The sequence below is a fragment of the Argopecten irradians genome, chromosome 8, assembly GCF_041381155.1.
Source record: "Argopecten irradians isolate NY chromosome 8, Ai_NY, whole genome shotgun sequence".
Classification (NCBI taxonomy): Eukaryota; Metazoa; Mollusca; class Bivalvia; order Pectinida; family Pectinidae; genus Argopecten; species Argopecten irradians.
This window is the reverse complement of record NC_091141.1, coordinates 33779024-33793931: the sequence shown is the minus strand read 5'-3', so window position 1 is coordinate 33793931 and position 14908 is coordinate 33779024. Positions and strand designations below refer to the sequence as shown.

At 34.7% G+C, this 14908-nt stretch overlaps 1 protein-coding gene across 7 annotated transcripts in view; it reads left to right on the top strand.

The window, feature by feature from the left end:
• The first annotated feature begins 2260 nt into the window (after positions 1 to 2260).
• LOC138330170 (mediator of RNA polymerase II transcription subunit 25-like) overlaps positions 2261 to 14908 on the top strand; it is a 31951-nt gene continuing 19303 nt past the window's right edge. For 4 of the 7 annotated variants that reach the window (XM_069277603.1, XM_069277597.1, XM_069277601.1 and 1 more), the window contains exons 1-14: positions 2261 to 2534; positions 4672 to 4717; positions 5162 to 5286; positions 5843 to 5944; positions 6470 to 6590; positions 6982 to 7047; positions 7612 to 7708; positions 8199 to 8237; positions 8607 to 8726; positions 9578 to 9714; positions 10283 to 10432; positions 10824 to 10845; positions 12887 to 13183; positions 14472 to 14577. In XM_069277603.1, coding sequence (XP_069133704.1) covers positions 2416 to 2534; positions 4672 to 4717; positions 5162 to 5286; positions 5843 to 5944; positions 6470 to 6590; positions 6982 to 7047; positions 7612 to 7708; positions 8199 to 8237; positions 8607 to 8726; positions 9578 to 9714; positions 10283 to 10432; positions 10824 to 10845; positions 12887 to 13183; positions 14472 to 14577 — 1547 coding nt within the window. In that variant the 5' untranslated portion in view covers positions 2261 to 2415. The remainder of the gene's footprint in view (positions 2535 to 4671; positions 4718 to 5161; positions 5287 to 5842; positions 5945 to 6469; positions 6591 to 6981; positions 7048 to 7611; positions 7709 to 8198; positions 8238 to 8606; positions 8727 to 9577; positions 9715 to 10282; positions 10433 to 10823; positions 10846 to 12886; positions 13184 to 14471; positions 14578 to 14908) is intronic. The other 3 variants (XM_069277599.1, XM_069277600.1, XM_069277598.1) reach the window with 2 other exon arrangements.

The window sequence follows — 14908 nt, the reverse complement described above, 5'->3', positions numbered from 1 at the left end:
CTTCTGTTTATGTCAACATCTTCCGATATGATGTCGACTTAATGCCTTAAAGTATGGAAACGTATTTGGGCCTTCTTTTGTTGTGATAAATCATAGTCTAAACGACTTTAAAAACGCGACATGACGTGTTTTGAGACCGCGACAACTCGACAAGGCGACAACACGACAAGGCGACAACACAACAACACGAGATGGCCGTAATCAGCCACCATAATATAAAGTATATATGGTTGTGTGTTGAATTAATCTCCTCCTGTAGGTGCGGCGGGGGGGGGGGGGGGGGGGGGGGGGGGGTTTACAAAATATTGAGGACCTTTGCCCCCCCCCCCCATTACGTTTCATCTTCCTACGCCACTGTAATAGATCTTTGAGAAATATTGCTTAAGCAAAAAAATGTGTGTTTAGGGTACATGTGCAAAAATATAGGGTCGGTAGTTCGGGATTTTTGTTGTTTGTTTTTCATTTTTTTTTTTTTTTTTTCAAAAAGTGTATTTCACTTTAAAGATGTTCCACCACCGACAGAGCATAAACGATATTCATCATTTGAACAATAATTGGTGTTTAATCGTGTATATATATGCCTAATCAACACAAAAAATAACATAAAATAATTTGTTTTGCCTTTGGTGCATGCGCAATCATTACTTCATTATATATAAGATATAGTGCCACGGAATTTTTTCGGGATGCAATTAATTGTTTTTCATATTTTTAACTTGAAGTAAAATTAGAAGCTCAAACTTTTCAATGGTGGTAATGGTGTAAAGTAAGTAACTTTTTTAACTGAAGAAAAATACAAAATCGTCTGCTCCTGTTTTTGATAGTGTAAAAATACCATTTGTCAGCAGTGGAGCATCTTTAAAATAATGTCTGAGATCAAAATCCCGATTTTTATTTTTTTTTCGTAGAAAATTGGAAAAATAATTAGGGTTAAACAGACATATATATATTTTTTGGCCTTATTTACTTACTGTACAATTTTTAGGCTTCCGTAAAACGTTCGATCTTGTAAATAACAACTTTTACTGTATTAAAACCTGATTTATAAAGATGTCCCTAAATAGTAGACTCTTCATAAGTTATTTGAACGGGGAATTTCAAGTTCTGAATTATTAAAAAAACAACAACACTGAAGTTTCGGTGATTTAAAAGTGGGGTTCTAGTTACAAGGATCAATTTTGCGACCTTTGTTGTTTTGATCAAGTGACGTGTGTAAATTATCCCACTTTAGTTACCATTGAGAGTAGTATGTATTACATGTGTACTACTGTCCGCTAAAACCTGCCTATATTATTAGGCTTTTTTTTTTTTTTTTTTTTTTGCTAATATTAGACAAAAAAAAAAAAAAATTAAAAAAGCCTAATAATATAGGCAGGTTTAGCGGACTAATGTATTACATGTGTATATGCAGCTCAGTGTAAAAAAAATTAAAACTCCAACGTTATGCAAACACCATAACAAAACCACCAAAGTAATCCTTGCTTTAATATTATAAAGAAAATTGGAAACAGTGAAAATGCTAAAAAACGACTTTCAGTCGCCGTTGATCATTGGATATAAAACATGTAACGTTATATTCAAATATATGCGCTAAACTATCTTTCAAACAAAAATAATCTGAACATCTTGTTTTTTGTTTTTTTTTAACTTAGCTTATTTGGATTTTTGTTCCAACTTGTACATATAAATCCTCATATTGATTGGATGTGCAACAATCTGGTGTCTTAGCACTTAAAAGAACATTGTGCAGCGGATATCTTGGAAGCGCCTTCAGAAAAAAATTTGATTGATCAAATCTACAGTTGCTTCCCTTCATTTCACTCCATAACTGACGGACTGAGTGAAATTTAGTAAACTTCTGATAAAAAATCATAATGTCAGAAATCACGGCAACGAGGATGATTTCAAATTGTAATTTTAACACCTTTATCAGAATTATTTCATTTTTTATGAAAAATAAATGGCTACGTAAAATGTTTCTATTTCAGAATCAGAAGTACTATCTTGTTGTTAGTGCAGCCCGTTCAGGCCCCGGTACGAAAATTCCGGTCTTTAGGAAGTACCGTTTAATAGTGATTTTATTATTTTAACTATTTACGGTCAAACATCTCTTGAATTGCTTTGCAGTTGTGAAAGTTTTAAACTTTGCTTGATATTTTTTTTCCTTCGATAGAGATTGCGGTGGTAAAAATATGAGCAAAAAAATAGAACTACTTTTCATCTAATTTTAATACGCATCGCGGACTTATAAAGCACCTGCTAGATGTGATATTCCTACTTCCTGTTTGATATTTAATGGCCGCAAAATGAAAATCTCCTAAACATATGGGAAAACCTAGACGTCAGCAGTTTTTGAGGAACTTAATTAATAAGTTCTCTAGAAGATAAAAAAACAAGACATTCTGCCAAACAGCCATGGTAGTGGGATCTGATGACAGGCCGACAGCCGACGTCGTGTTTGTGGTGGAGGGAACTGCTAATCTCGGAGGATACATCGACACACTGAAAGAAAACTACATCATCCCTACCTTAGAGTAAGAAATTAAAGACGCCGCTCATTTGCGTGCTAAAATATTTTCATTATATGCTTTGTATTATTGTTTGTGTATTTTTGTTTTATAAAGTGACGTAAATGATCCTAAATGTTAAAAGTTTCAGGGGGGGGGTCAATATTTTTTTCTGAAAATGTACATGCAGGAAGGGGATATCTCAATATTAATCTATTATATTACCTTGACCTCGACTTCACTTTATATTTATCCATAATATACGGCACTATTGTCATCATAGTAAATCCGGCCCATTAAAATTGAGGGAAAATTATTATTTCAAGGAGATGGTGATGAGAATGATGATGAATGTTGATGACGATGGTGAGGAAGATGATGGTATTGATGATGATGATGATAATAATGAGAATCATGGAATGATGATGATAATAATGATTGATGATGATGTTGAATGTTGATGACGATGCTGATGATGATGGAATTGTTGATGTTAAAGATGATGATGGTGATAATGAGAATCATGGAATGATGATGATATAGCTGCAATATTGTAGCTCAAAAGACTTTTAGACAGAAAATGGTCGTCTTTAGAGCTACAATTGGTGCCTATTACTACGAATGGAGCAAAGTAATGATTATGCAAACCGGTATAAAACGTTTGTTTGCATTTTATCGTACTTGTTCGATATCGCTAAACTACTAGGCAATACAACTGAACCACTTAAATTATCAAATTCTCATCGAGGCATTATTTTTTTTACATTATACATAATATATGAATATCTTTCTGAAGGGAATTTATAAGGCAAGTCTATAAATTGTGAATTTGACGTCTTGTGACGTGAGCGGTACGGTAGATATCAAGAATGGTAGTTATGTTTGTTTTGGACAAAATAACATGTAAATGCATGTATACGCATACAATAATTGGAAACCTACAAAAAAGTATAGAAAACTGTGCCCGAGTGATTTTCGGAGGCAGTGCTCCACTACGACACATAGGGACCAATTCGTACCCGGCCGAAAGGTATAGTAGGCCGGGTACGTATATTCGTTCTAATGATGATATAGATGATGGTTGTAATGATGAATTCGATGATGATGATGATGATGATGATATGAGTAAAATGTTTAAGAATGAGTTTGATAGTGCAGGTGATATTAAATGTGAATAAGAATGAAAGCATTTAGCTATTTGTAGTATTTTGGATTATTGCACATGAAAAAGAAATAATAAATAAATTATAAAAAAGGTTTATCACTGAGTATGTACTTATATAAAGTATTCTCTATCTGAAATACTCTAAGATATTATACGCTGTCATATGCAGTCAATTTGATGTTGGAAAAGCGTTGTTGTAGCTAATCAAATGTACTTCTAACATTGTTAAATTTAATTTGATATAGATAATTTTAATTGTCATAAGGCCAAAAAAAATTATATGCATGTTTCAGGTTACATGACTGAAAAATATAGGGTAGGTCGGTCGGGATTTTTTTTTTTTTTTTTTTTAGGAGGGGTGGGGGAGGAGTTGAGTGGTTTTTTTACTACATTACAGAGTTATTTAATAATACATGTAATTTGTCATTCAGGCTTTAGGCTAGCTAGAAGTCTTCTATTTCTCATTACCGTATTCAAAATTGAACTTTATCTGGATAAACTTAAAGCATGCGTAAAAATCTAAGTTGACAACTTCACACACAACATTTTTATTTTGGAAAAGTGTGATAAAATAGCTAGGGTCGGAAGTAAAAACTAGGGTAGGTAGGGGTACCTGAAACATACATATTTTTTTAGGCCTAAGGTAATCAGTTGTATAACGTTAAAAAAACAAAGGTATATTTTATCAGAATATTTATATAATTAACTCAAATGAAATATTAAATCCACAATAAGATTGATTCAAAATTTTCGATTGAACTTCCAAATGTTGTATTAATAAGTAGAATTTTGTGTAATTTTGATGCTTGTCTTCAGTGTACAAAATAAGGCTGTATTTTATTTAATAAATCTCTGTTGATAATAATTTTAAGTCTTGCAACCTGTATTTGTACAGGAGATCTGTAAAACAAAATAACTTAACAAAGAAAGATATATAACTTGGTGCAAAAAAACGCTGTATTTGTATATAATTTGATTATTTTTGTTTTTATTTGACAGAGTTTTCAATGGAGGTCCCCCTGATCCTACCGACTATGGACATGATGTACGTATAATATATTTTATAAGTATATAAGTATATAAGAAAGTTTGTATGGGTTATACATAGAATGACGTTCAGGTCTAAACTTGAATATATGCGAAGTACTTTGTAAAATGTAACATATATAAAAATACCACCAATTTTGTGGTGTGAAACTTCCAGTTTTTGACCATCTGTTAATATGTCTGGTTAAAACGTTGCAGTATCATAAATAACATAGTGGTATTTTGTTAAGGGACCAGTCAAAGTCAGTGGTGATGTCATGATCAATACTTTAATTTCTAGCAATATTTCTTCATTATTTCATTCAACAAAACTTTGCATGTTTTCATAATGGTATATACACGTATATATTTTGTTTTGTTTTCTTCCTCCCATCAAAATTTTAAACAATTGACAAGATTTGAAATTGTTTCAGATATGGAAATTTCTCTCTTTAAATTTCAGTATAGCTGTACCCTGTACAACTTGGTCACCTTTTACTCGGCAGACATTCTGCCAGACTCTGCTGCTCGATGTTCTAACCTGACGACAAACATCCACGAGTTCCTCACCTGGCTAGATAGTATTCCGTAAGTCTTGTAAAAAAAAAAGACATGTTCCCGGTAGTAATGTTTTGCATAAATTTCATTGCAATACATTAATACATACACACACAAAGACACATTTAAACTCTTCTAAATCAAAGACTAGACCAGTCCACAATGAAATTTCAGGGATGATTGAGTTAATGTTTATTATTTTCATAAGACTTCAGGAATTATGAGCATTCTGTTTTGGAAAAGGATCTCATGAAAGGTTCCAAAATTTTGCATTCTCTTATAAGTTGTGAATTAATGTAACATATTCTAAAATGAACATAAAAGTATATAATGTAGATTAGTATCTGGGAATAAAATTAGAAAGCGTATACTTTTGTTAGTACTTATCTTATCATATACAATTTATTAATTTAATAATTAATAAATAATCATAGTTTATTTAAATCGTTACTACAAAAATGCAATTGTCAATTTCGAAAGTAGATTATTTAGATACAGATTAGATACAGATTAGATTGATAAAGATTTCAGCGTGTGATAAATGGTAGATATATTAAGATTTCTGTATTATGATTTTGATTGACAGGTTCATTGGAGGCGGAGGAGAAACCTACAGTCATATAGCAGAGGGGCTGAGTACAGCTTTACATGTGTTCGACGATATCGCCGAAAAAAGGAATAATCCAGGGTATATGCTTCTAATAATAAAACTAACAGAAAAAGATATCAGTTTAATAAAACTGTTGTTGTCTTTGGCATTTTGCTTCTATGTTATGCTGTATACAAGTCTGTAATTCCATATCACATATTATGCCTGTACCAGATTTTTTCGTAAACAAAATAGTATAATAAATTCCATATTACCCTGGTATGTGTCTAACAGGTTAGCTGTAATTCTATATTATGTCTGTAACAGGTTAGCTGTAATTCTACATTATGTCAGTAACAGGTTAGCTGTAATTCTATATTATGTCTCTGACAGGTTACCTGTAATTCCATATTATGTCTCTAACAGGTTACCTGTAATTCTATATTATCTCTGTAACAGGTTAGATGTAAATCCATATTATGTCTGTAACATGTTACCTGTAATTCCATATTATGTCTCTAACAGGTTACATGTAAATCCATATTATGTCTCTAACAGGTTGCCTGTAAATCCATATTATGTCTGTAACAGGTTACCTGTAATTCTATATTATGTTTGTAATAGGTTACCTGTAAAACAACACTGTATACTAGTCTGTAACTCACAACCGTATCAGCTCCCCAGTCAAGAAGGCACACGCTACCTAAACTATATGGCAGAACAGCTGGCTCACAAGATGGCACAGGTAATCAAGAGGATTATTTACAGTAAAAAATGTAGGATCAAATATTCATCAGTAGTTTTTCATTGTATCTTATTTATTATTAATAGCATTGTTAAATTTTGATAATAAATTTAGTTTTTGTAGCATTTAGGAAAGTTTAATGTTAGAATTTTGATAAGTTTGAATTATGAAGCTTTTAGGAAAGTTTAATATTGATAAAACTTCGTATGTTTTTTCTAGACAATTAAGATTTCAAGCCAAATTAATATGAATCTTCTGTGAACAGATCTTTGACTTTGCAAGTTTATTATTACCATATATTATAGAAAATCCCAACATGAAATTTTTGCAATTTGTTGAAAGTAATGATGATAAGAATTATCATGGCATTTGATTTCACTTGATTTTACAGAGAAATATCAATTTGTCCATAATATCCCCTAGAAGGTTGTCAGCATTACAAAGACTATATGAAGAAGTAAGTAGAAACCAAATTGAACAGCTATTGACAATGATAAGAAGGATTATACACATGTAAAAATGTCGATTCAACATCTAAAGCTTATGTCTTGTTGACAGGTAAAGTTTGAAAATTGATCAATATTCCTGATCAGAATGGTGATTCAACATCTACATAAAGCTTATGTCTTGTTGACATGAATAGTTTAACAATTGTTCAAAACTCCTGATAAGACTCAACGAGGAAAATTGGAATTTTACGACACAGATGGTAATTAGGGACCTACATCAGATTAAGGTGACCCTTAAGAGGTGTTCAGGGTTACTATTTTGATGGAAATGGTTTCCATCAGGTGCAAGAGCCAAAAATGTCTGCATTAGCCAGTATGTTGTATATTTACTCCATCTATGGGTGAACTAATTAGTTGACCGATTGTCCATTGGCTAGTCTAGCATTAGACGTATTATGTTCAAGCCCGTATTAGTCAACCACTGAAAACAATGCTAAAACAAACTAGATTTTGTGAAGATATTTCACTGGGTTTGAAGATGTTTATATATATATATTCTTTGTCATTGGCAGTCTACCACCCCAGAGATAAGCATGGTCTCAACCAAAGAGTTCGAGTACACGATAGACCCTCGACATCTGGTCCTGTTACATGGATACCAGCTAGAAGGTAAAGAAATTGTATCTGATGCTTCTTGTTCAAACAAAACTTGTGGTACAGGTTCACGTAGGTAACAATATCTCTTTTATCATTGACTTACATGTTAATCTTTGAACTACATCAAAGAAGTTTTTGAGATTATATTTCCCGAACTATTTTTCATTTCAATGTGAAACTTGGTTAAAGGACCACCTAATTGATTTGGTATACATGTTGTGTACAAAAAAGTAGGTTCGCTTGGTTTTGTTTCATTTAACATCCTATTAACAGCCAGGGTCATTGAAGAATGGGCCAGGTTTAAGAGGAGGAGGATTACCGGATCGGAGTACACAGAGAAAAACATCCAAGCAACGGTCAATACCTGGCTACCACCACACAGGGGATCGAAACTTGCAAAAATGAGATGGAGCGCTTGTGTGAACATGCTGGGCTATATACTAACAGCTCTTTTCTTGTTTTGAATTTTGAGTTAATGCATATCAACATTTCTCTGTTGCAGAAAGATCTCCCAGCCCAGCCCCAGAGCAAGACAATACAGGTTAGTCAAGTTTACTGACCTTCACTCATTGACCCCTGGATATTCATAATGAACTCTTGTAGCCTTTGAATAAAGTTCAAATTTGTCTGCAGAGGTGAATGAGTTAATGAAAATACAAGAAAAAAAATTGTCTCAAGATAAATTAATACAGACATTGCAACATCCTTTCTTTACCTATAGTTTTATTTTAACTCTTTTCGCACTGTCTTTGAAGTGCTAATTCATGTGCCAAATGGGTATTTCCAGTATTGAGCCACCAAATTGTGTAATTTTATATCTACGCTAATATTATCATAATTTAGAATTTTTCGCATTTAGGCTAACATTTGATCGCTCAGAAGCAAAGCCATTGTTTGTTTATTATTTCAGTGTCTGCCCTGAGCCCAAGTACAAGACAAATGTCCCCCGCCCCTCCGATACCAACGTTCGGGGATCAGAATCCGGGACCTTTTAAAGTTCCCTCGACAGCACTACCAGCGAATTCTTCAGGTGAGTTAGAGGAGGCATTGGTACCCTTTTGAACCTGAGATTCTGGTAAAAAAATTTCACAGTCTTATAGCTTCATGTGTTATAACCGTGGTGTACATTGTCGATGACATCATAAACATTGATGTACATTTGACTGAACCATGTACATGCTAAGGTGAAAATAATTTTTAGAAGGCTATTTTCTCATTCTTTTTCTTTTGCATATGTGAGAAAAAGAATGATCCCCTGCCTATCAGGGTGTGACAAAGAAATTACAACCCTTAGGGGATTTCATGAATGTTTCTGGACATTCATGAACTACATATACCACTCCGATTGTGATTTTGTTGTCACATTTACATGTGGGGAAAATTCTATTACTGAACATGTGTATTATTTTTACTTTTTTTTTTTTTTTTTTGGGACAGATCCCATAATGGCATGTTCTTATATAACCTTGGACGTACATAATTAGATTATCTGGTACATGTGTATTACTTTTTCTCTGTGTCTTTGCCAGGTTCTGTCATGTCCCAGCTGTGTCAGTGATCTGGTACAGGTGTATTACTTTTTTCTCTGTGTTCTCCAGGTTCTGCCATGTCCCAGCTGTGTCAGTGATCTGGTACAGGTGTATTACTTTTTCTCTGTGTCTTTGCCAGGTTCTGCCATGTCCCAGCTGTGTCAGTGATCTGGTACATGTGTATTACTTTTTCTCTGTGTCTTTGCCAGGTTCTGCCATGTCCCAGCTGTGTCAGTGATCTGGTACATGTGTATTACTTTTTCTCTGTGTCTTTGCCAGGTTCTGCCATGTCCCAGCTGTGTCAGTGATCTGGTACATGTGTATTACTTTTTCTCTCTTTTTTTTTTACCAGGTCCTGTCATGTCTCAACTTCCCCCCTCCCCACACAGTCAGTCTATCCCTACACAACAACAGCAACAACAGCCAATCATGAGCCAGCAACAGATGCCACACAATCAGCCGAATTCATCTGTACAACACATGCAGCAGGTAAATTCTATGACTTAGATACAATTGCCTCGCCCGTTCAGCCATGTCATACAGGTGTAAGCCACCTTTGTTTCAAATATTGTGACGTCAAGAGTCGTAAATAATACTGTGAACATACTTATTTTTGTGGTAGTTTTATTTTGGCGTTTTTCGAGCTAATGTACAGAGCTTAATTTTGTAAAAGAGTATTTCAGGTATTTAATCACCGAATTTGACTGCACTTAAATAAATATATTTACAGTATATGACCTTAATGCTCCTGCATGTTAGTCTTGATAAATAGAAACAAAGTTGAAGGTTTCACTTTTTTCACTTTATTTTATACTGTAAATGTTTTTCTAAGCTACTCTAGTTTTGCAATGATTTATCCAATAATTGATTATCAATTGATGATAGATGTCTGAAAATCAATCTTCAATATATGAGCGATTCCCATCGCTAGTTCTACTGATGTAATTGTTAAATCAGATTGATGAATGAGGTTTTAATTTGATGTAAGATACGTCATACAGAGCAAAAGTTTGTTATGTAAACAAAATTAGATTTAGCCATGATTTTTGAATTGCAGCAACAACAGCAACAACAACAACAACAGCAACAACAGCAACAACAGAGACTGATGCAACAGCAACAACAACAACAACAACAACAGCAGCAACAACAACAACCTTCTTTAGCCCAGACAATGGTTCGACAGCCTGGAGTAGTGAGACCACAGGTAAGGATTTACTTTGGATGTAGTTAACGTCGCACTTCGTGTTCATTGTACTGTAAACCAACTTTCTTCCATGGCGAATAAATTTCACAATTTTGATGCCAAAACAAGCTTGAGAAGATTAACATTCGGAGATTTGTAAAAGTAAGTTATTTCAAGTATAAATTCTGACGGACCTTCAGATTTTGATACAGACCTATGAGGGCTTTGTCAAGGCCCATCTGAAAACAATCTAAAATCACTAGATCCGTCGTTAATTCACAACCGAAGAACTAGGTCCAACCTTCTATACGAAAACAGTCCAACAGAATACTTTGAATAGGCAGGGTCATTAAGTTAAATTTATAAGTGTATTATAATGACATGTACTAGCTATATATCTTGTTTATTGAAGGTTGACATGCAAAACAGATACGGTGAGTTTGTTTTCTTTGTTAAGTATTTATCAGAAAGAAAATTGGCAAATTATAACACAGTTAGGCAGCTGGAAATCATTTTGTGCAAATTAATTCAGTAGCAAATTCCCTCTAGGCTTAGACAGTGAGAGTTTTCACAAATGTTTGGTTTTCCGAACAGAAACACTTTACATTATTACTGTATCAGTATCTTTACGAATCTTTTAAATTTAAATCAAACTTTATTGAAGTCAAGTTCAGGTTGAGACACTAGAGTGAAATTTGCTATAATCAGCTTTATCCTTATTTCTAATTTGTTGTACTGATGTTCACATTATATTCTTACTCTGTAACTGTTCAAAACAAGTGATACCTTACCTTATGTCTATCATGTATAAATTTTTACTTCTTCTGACCCGAAGGGTCAGGATGACCTATAGTCATCATGCTTCGTCCGTCGTCGTGCGCCGTGCGCCGTCCGCCGTCCGTAAACTTTTCACATTTCAATCTTCTTCTCAAGTTTGACCAGTGGGATTGAGCTGAAACTTACATGAAATGATCCTGACATGGTCCCGACAAAGTGTTGTTATTTTTCGGGTCGATCCGAAATCCAAGATGGCCGCCACAGCCGCCATCTTGAAAACACACATTTTGAACTTCTTCTCAAGTTCTACCAGTGCGATTTAGCTGAGACTTGCATGAAATGATCCTGACATGGTCCCGACAAAGTGTTGTTATTTTTTGGGTCGATCCGAAATCCAAGATGGCTGCCACAGCCGCCATCTTGAAAACACATTTTGAACTTCTTCTCAAGTTCTACAAGTGCGATTTGGCTGAAACTTGCATAAAAATGATCCTGACATGGTCCCGACAAAGTGTTGTTATTTTGCGGGTCGATCCGAAATCCAAGATGGCCGCCACAGCCGCCATCTTGAAAACACATTTTGAACTTCTTCTCAAGTTCTACCAGTGCGATTTGGCTGAAACTTGCATGAAATGATCCTGACATAGTCCCGACAAAGTGTTGTTATTTTTCGGGTTGATCCAAAATCCAAGATGGCCACCACAGCCGCCATCTTGAAAACACATTTTGAACTTCTTCTCAAGTTCTACTTGTGCGATTTGGCTGAAACTTGCATGAAATGATTCTGACATGGTTCCGACAAAGTGTTGTTATTTTTCGGGTCGATCCGAAATCCAAGATGGCCGCCACAGCCGCCATCTTGAAAACACATTTTGAACTTCTTCTCAAGTTCTACCGGTGCGATTTGGCTGATACTTGCATGAAATGATCCTGACATGGTCCCGACAAAGTGTTCTTATTTTTCGGGTCGATCCAAAATCCAAGATGGCCGCCACAGCCACCATCTTGAAAGCACATTTTGAACTTCTTCTCAAGTTCTACAAGTGCGATTTGGCTGAAACTTGCATGAAATGATCCTGACATGGTCCCGACAAAGTGTTCTTATTTTCGGGTTGATCCGAAATCCAAGATGGCCGCCACAGCTGCCATCTTGAAAACACATTTTGAACTTCTTCTCAAGTTCTACCGGTTCGATTTGGCTGAAACTTGCATGAAAGGAGCCTGACATGGTCCCAACAAAGTGTTGTTACATCTCTGGTTGATCCCCAATCGAAGATGGCAACCATGACACTATATCTAATTAATTTCCTATATGATTATTGCCAAGGTACTCAGATGACCGTTAAGGCCCATGGGCCTCTTGTTTGTATAAATTTTTACTTCTTCTAAGTTCTTTAATTTGAGTCTGCTGACTCATCAGTCTATCAAACCACTGATCTTGATTCATTTTCACATATTTTTCATTATAATCTAAAGTAAAATGACATTTCAAAGATGATTTTATGATATGAGGGTTTCGAGATAACAAAACGATGTGGGTACAATTAAGTTTCAAAGTACAATTAACTTTCTATAAGTCTCGCCTCACAGTGATTATGATACACAATCACAGGAAGGTTGGACCAATCAATAGTAGATTATACTTTAATCACATCATTTTGTGATCTGTATTGATTGTATTATGTTGTTTGTATGAAGGACATCAAATGCAGTCTTCACAACCACAGCAACAGATGCCAATACAGGTCAGCATTCCATCGTCTAGTATCCCAGATCAGATGTCCAACCAGGTGGTCACCTCGGTCAGTGATATCCCTAACTCACTGTCCAGTATGCAGCCGGTCAGTCAGCCTATGGCCCAGCCTAATAGTATAGCATCCTCGGGAGGAATGCCTCACGACCCTACAGCTAACATCGGACTTCCTGCTGGTCATCAAGCCATGGCACTACCCAACCAGTCAAATGTGATGAGAGATAGGAAAATCATATGGGCAGGTAAAAGCTGCAATATATCAATTTTGGACCTTTGTATAGGTCCATATGGTGTTATATCACCTGAATAGAATAACTAATGACCGACGACATATTGATATACCACCATATGGACCAAAACAAAAGTCCTTTAGGTCACCTGACCATAGGTCGTGGTGACCTATTGCAAAAGCCTTTTGTCTGTCGTCGTGTGTTTGCGTCGTGCATTAACATTTCCTTGTGAATGCGATAACTTGAGTAATTATAAACCAAGCTTAATGAAACTTAATATGTAGACTAACACTAGAAATGTCTCGGGACAAGTTAGAAAATGAGCTTGATTTGACAATAATTTACAGAGTTTTTGCCCTTTGCACTAATATTTGTTATTGAACCTTGTGAACGCAATAACTTGAGTAAATATGAACAGAGCTTAATGAACCTTTGTTTGTAGACTAACATTGGAAACTTCTCGGACGAATTCGAAAATCAGCTTTATTCGAATGTAATTTCCAGAGTTATTGCCCTTTGCACTAATAATTATTATTTGACCTTGTGAACACGATTACTTTAGTAAATATAACCCAGGGTTGATGAAACTTTGTATGTAGACTAAGAATGGAAAGATTTTGAACGAGTTTGAAAATCAGCTTGATTCGACTCTAACTTAATTTCGCAGTTATTGCCCTTTGAAATAATAATCATTGAACCTTGTGAACAGGATAATGTGACTTAATATGAACCTAGCTTAATGAAACTTTGTATGTAGACCTATTAGATCTATATCCCTAAAACGTGAACAAAAGACATTTGTTGGCTAGTAAACGACATCACTATTTTGTATCAAATATCAGGTGACCGTTAAGGCCCATGGGCCTCTTGTTTTATTAGATATTTTGTTTCTTTAACAAATGTCAAAGACAATCTCTTATGTGTATATTAATTACATAAAAAGTATTGGTCAAAGAACGCCACCCTGAAGAATGCAGCTTTTGGCAATGAAGTTTGCAAAGGAATATTGACTCGGTGTTTCTGAAAATGGAATCATTGAGTCAATCTGCCATATATTGAACGTCGTGTGACGATGTATTAGCCAATAAAAATAGTGGAAAATCAGATGATATTTAATATACACTGTTATTGTTGTCGAGTGAAAGTTTATATGGGCAGATCTGACAGAATAATAGCATAATGTGTAGGTACTGTTGTGAAGTGATAAAAATCATAAGGAGGGACAATATTCCTAAATGGATGGGGAAATCATATTGCCAGATATAGTTGCTCTTCTTTAAAAAAACATGTGTCTGCACAGGTCGCCTGGAATGGCAGGAAAAGATGAAATCTGCAGGACCAACTCAACCTAAAGTATCAAGGTCACTTCAATGTCAGTTGTCCAGTGGACTGACCGACCCAGTCATGTGAGTGAACATTTTTTTTTTCAAAAAAAAAGAACATAAGACTATTAATCTTGCTTTAGTGCAATGAAACTGCAATGATGTATTGAATTTAAACAACTCACTGTTGTGATGCATTTACACATTTTCAAATATTGCTATATAAATAACATACAGAATGCATGATCAATCATTTTGGCACAAAATTTCTGGTCCAGGAAGTTATAAAATTCAATTACAGCTAAAAATGTAAATTTACAGTGAACGGCATAATCATACTCAAAAGTCATCTTTATTTTTCTTTTGATGCCATTTTTAAACAAAATTGTATCAGTCAATTGTCTGATGATTTACT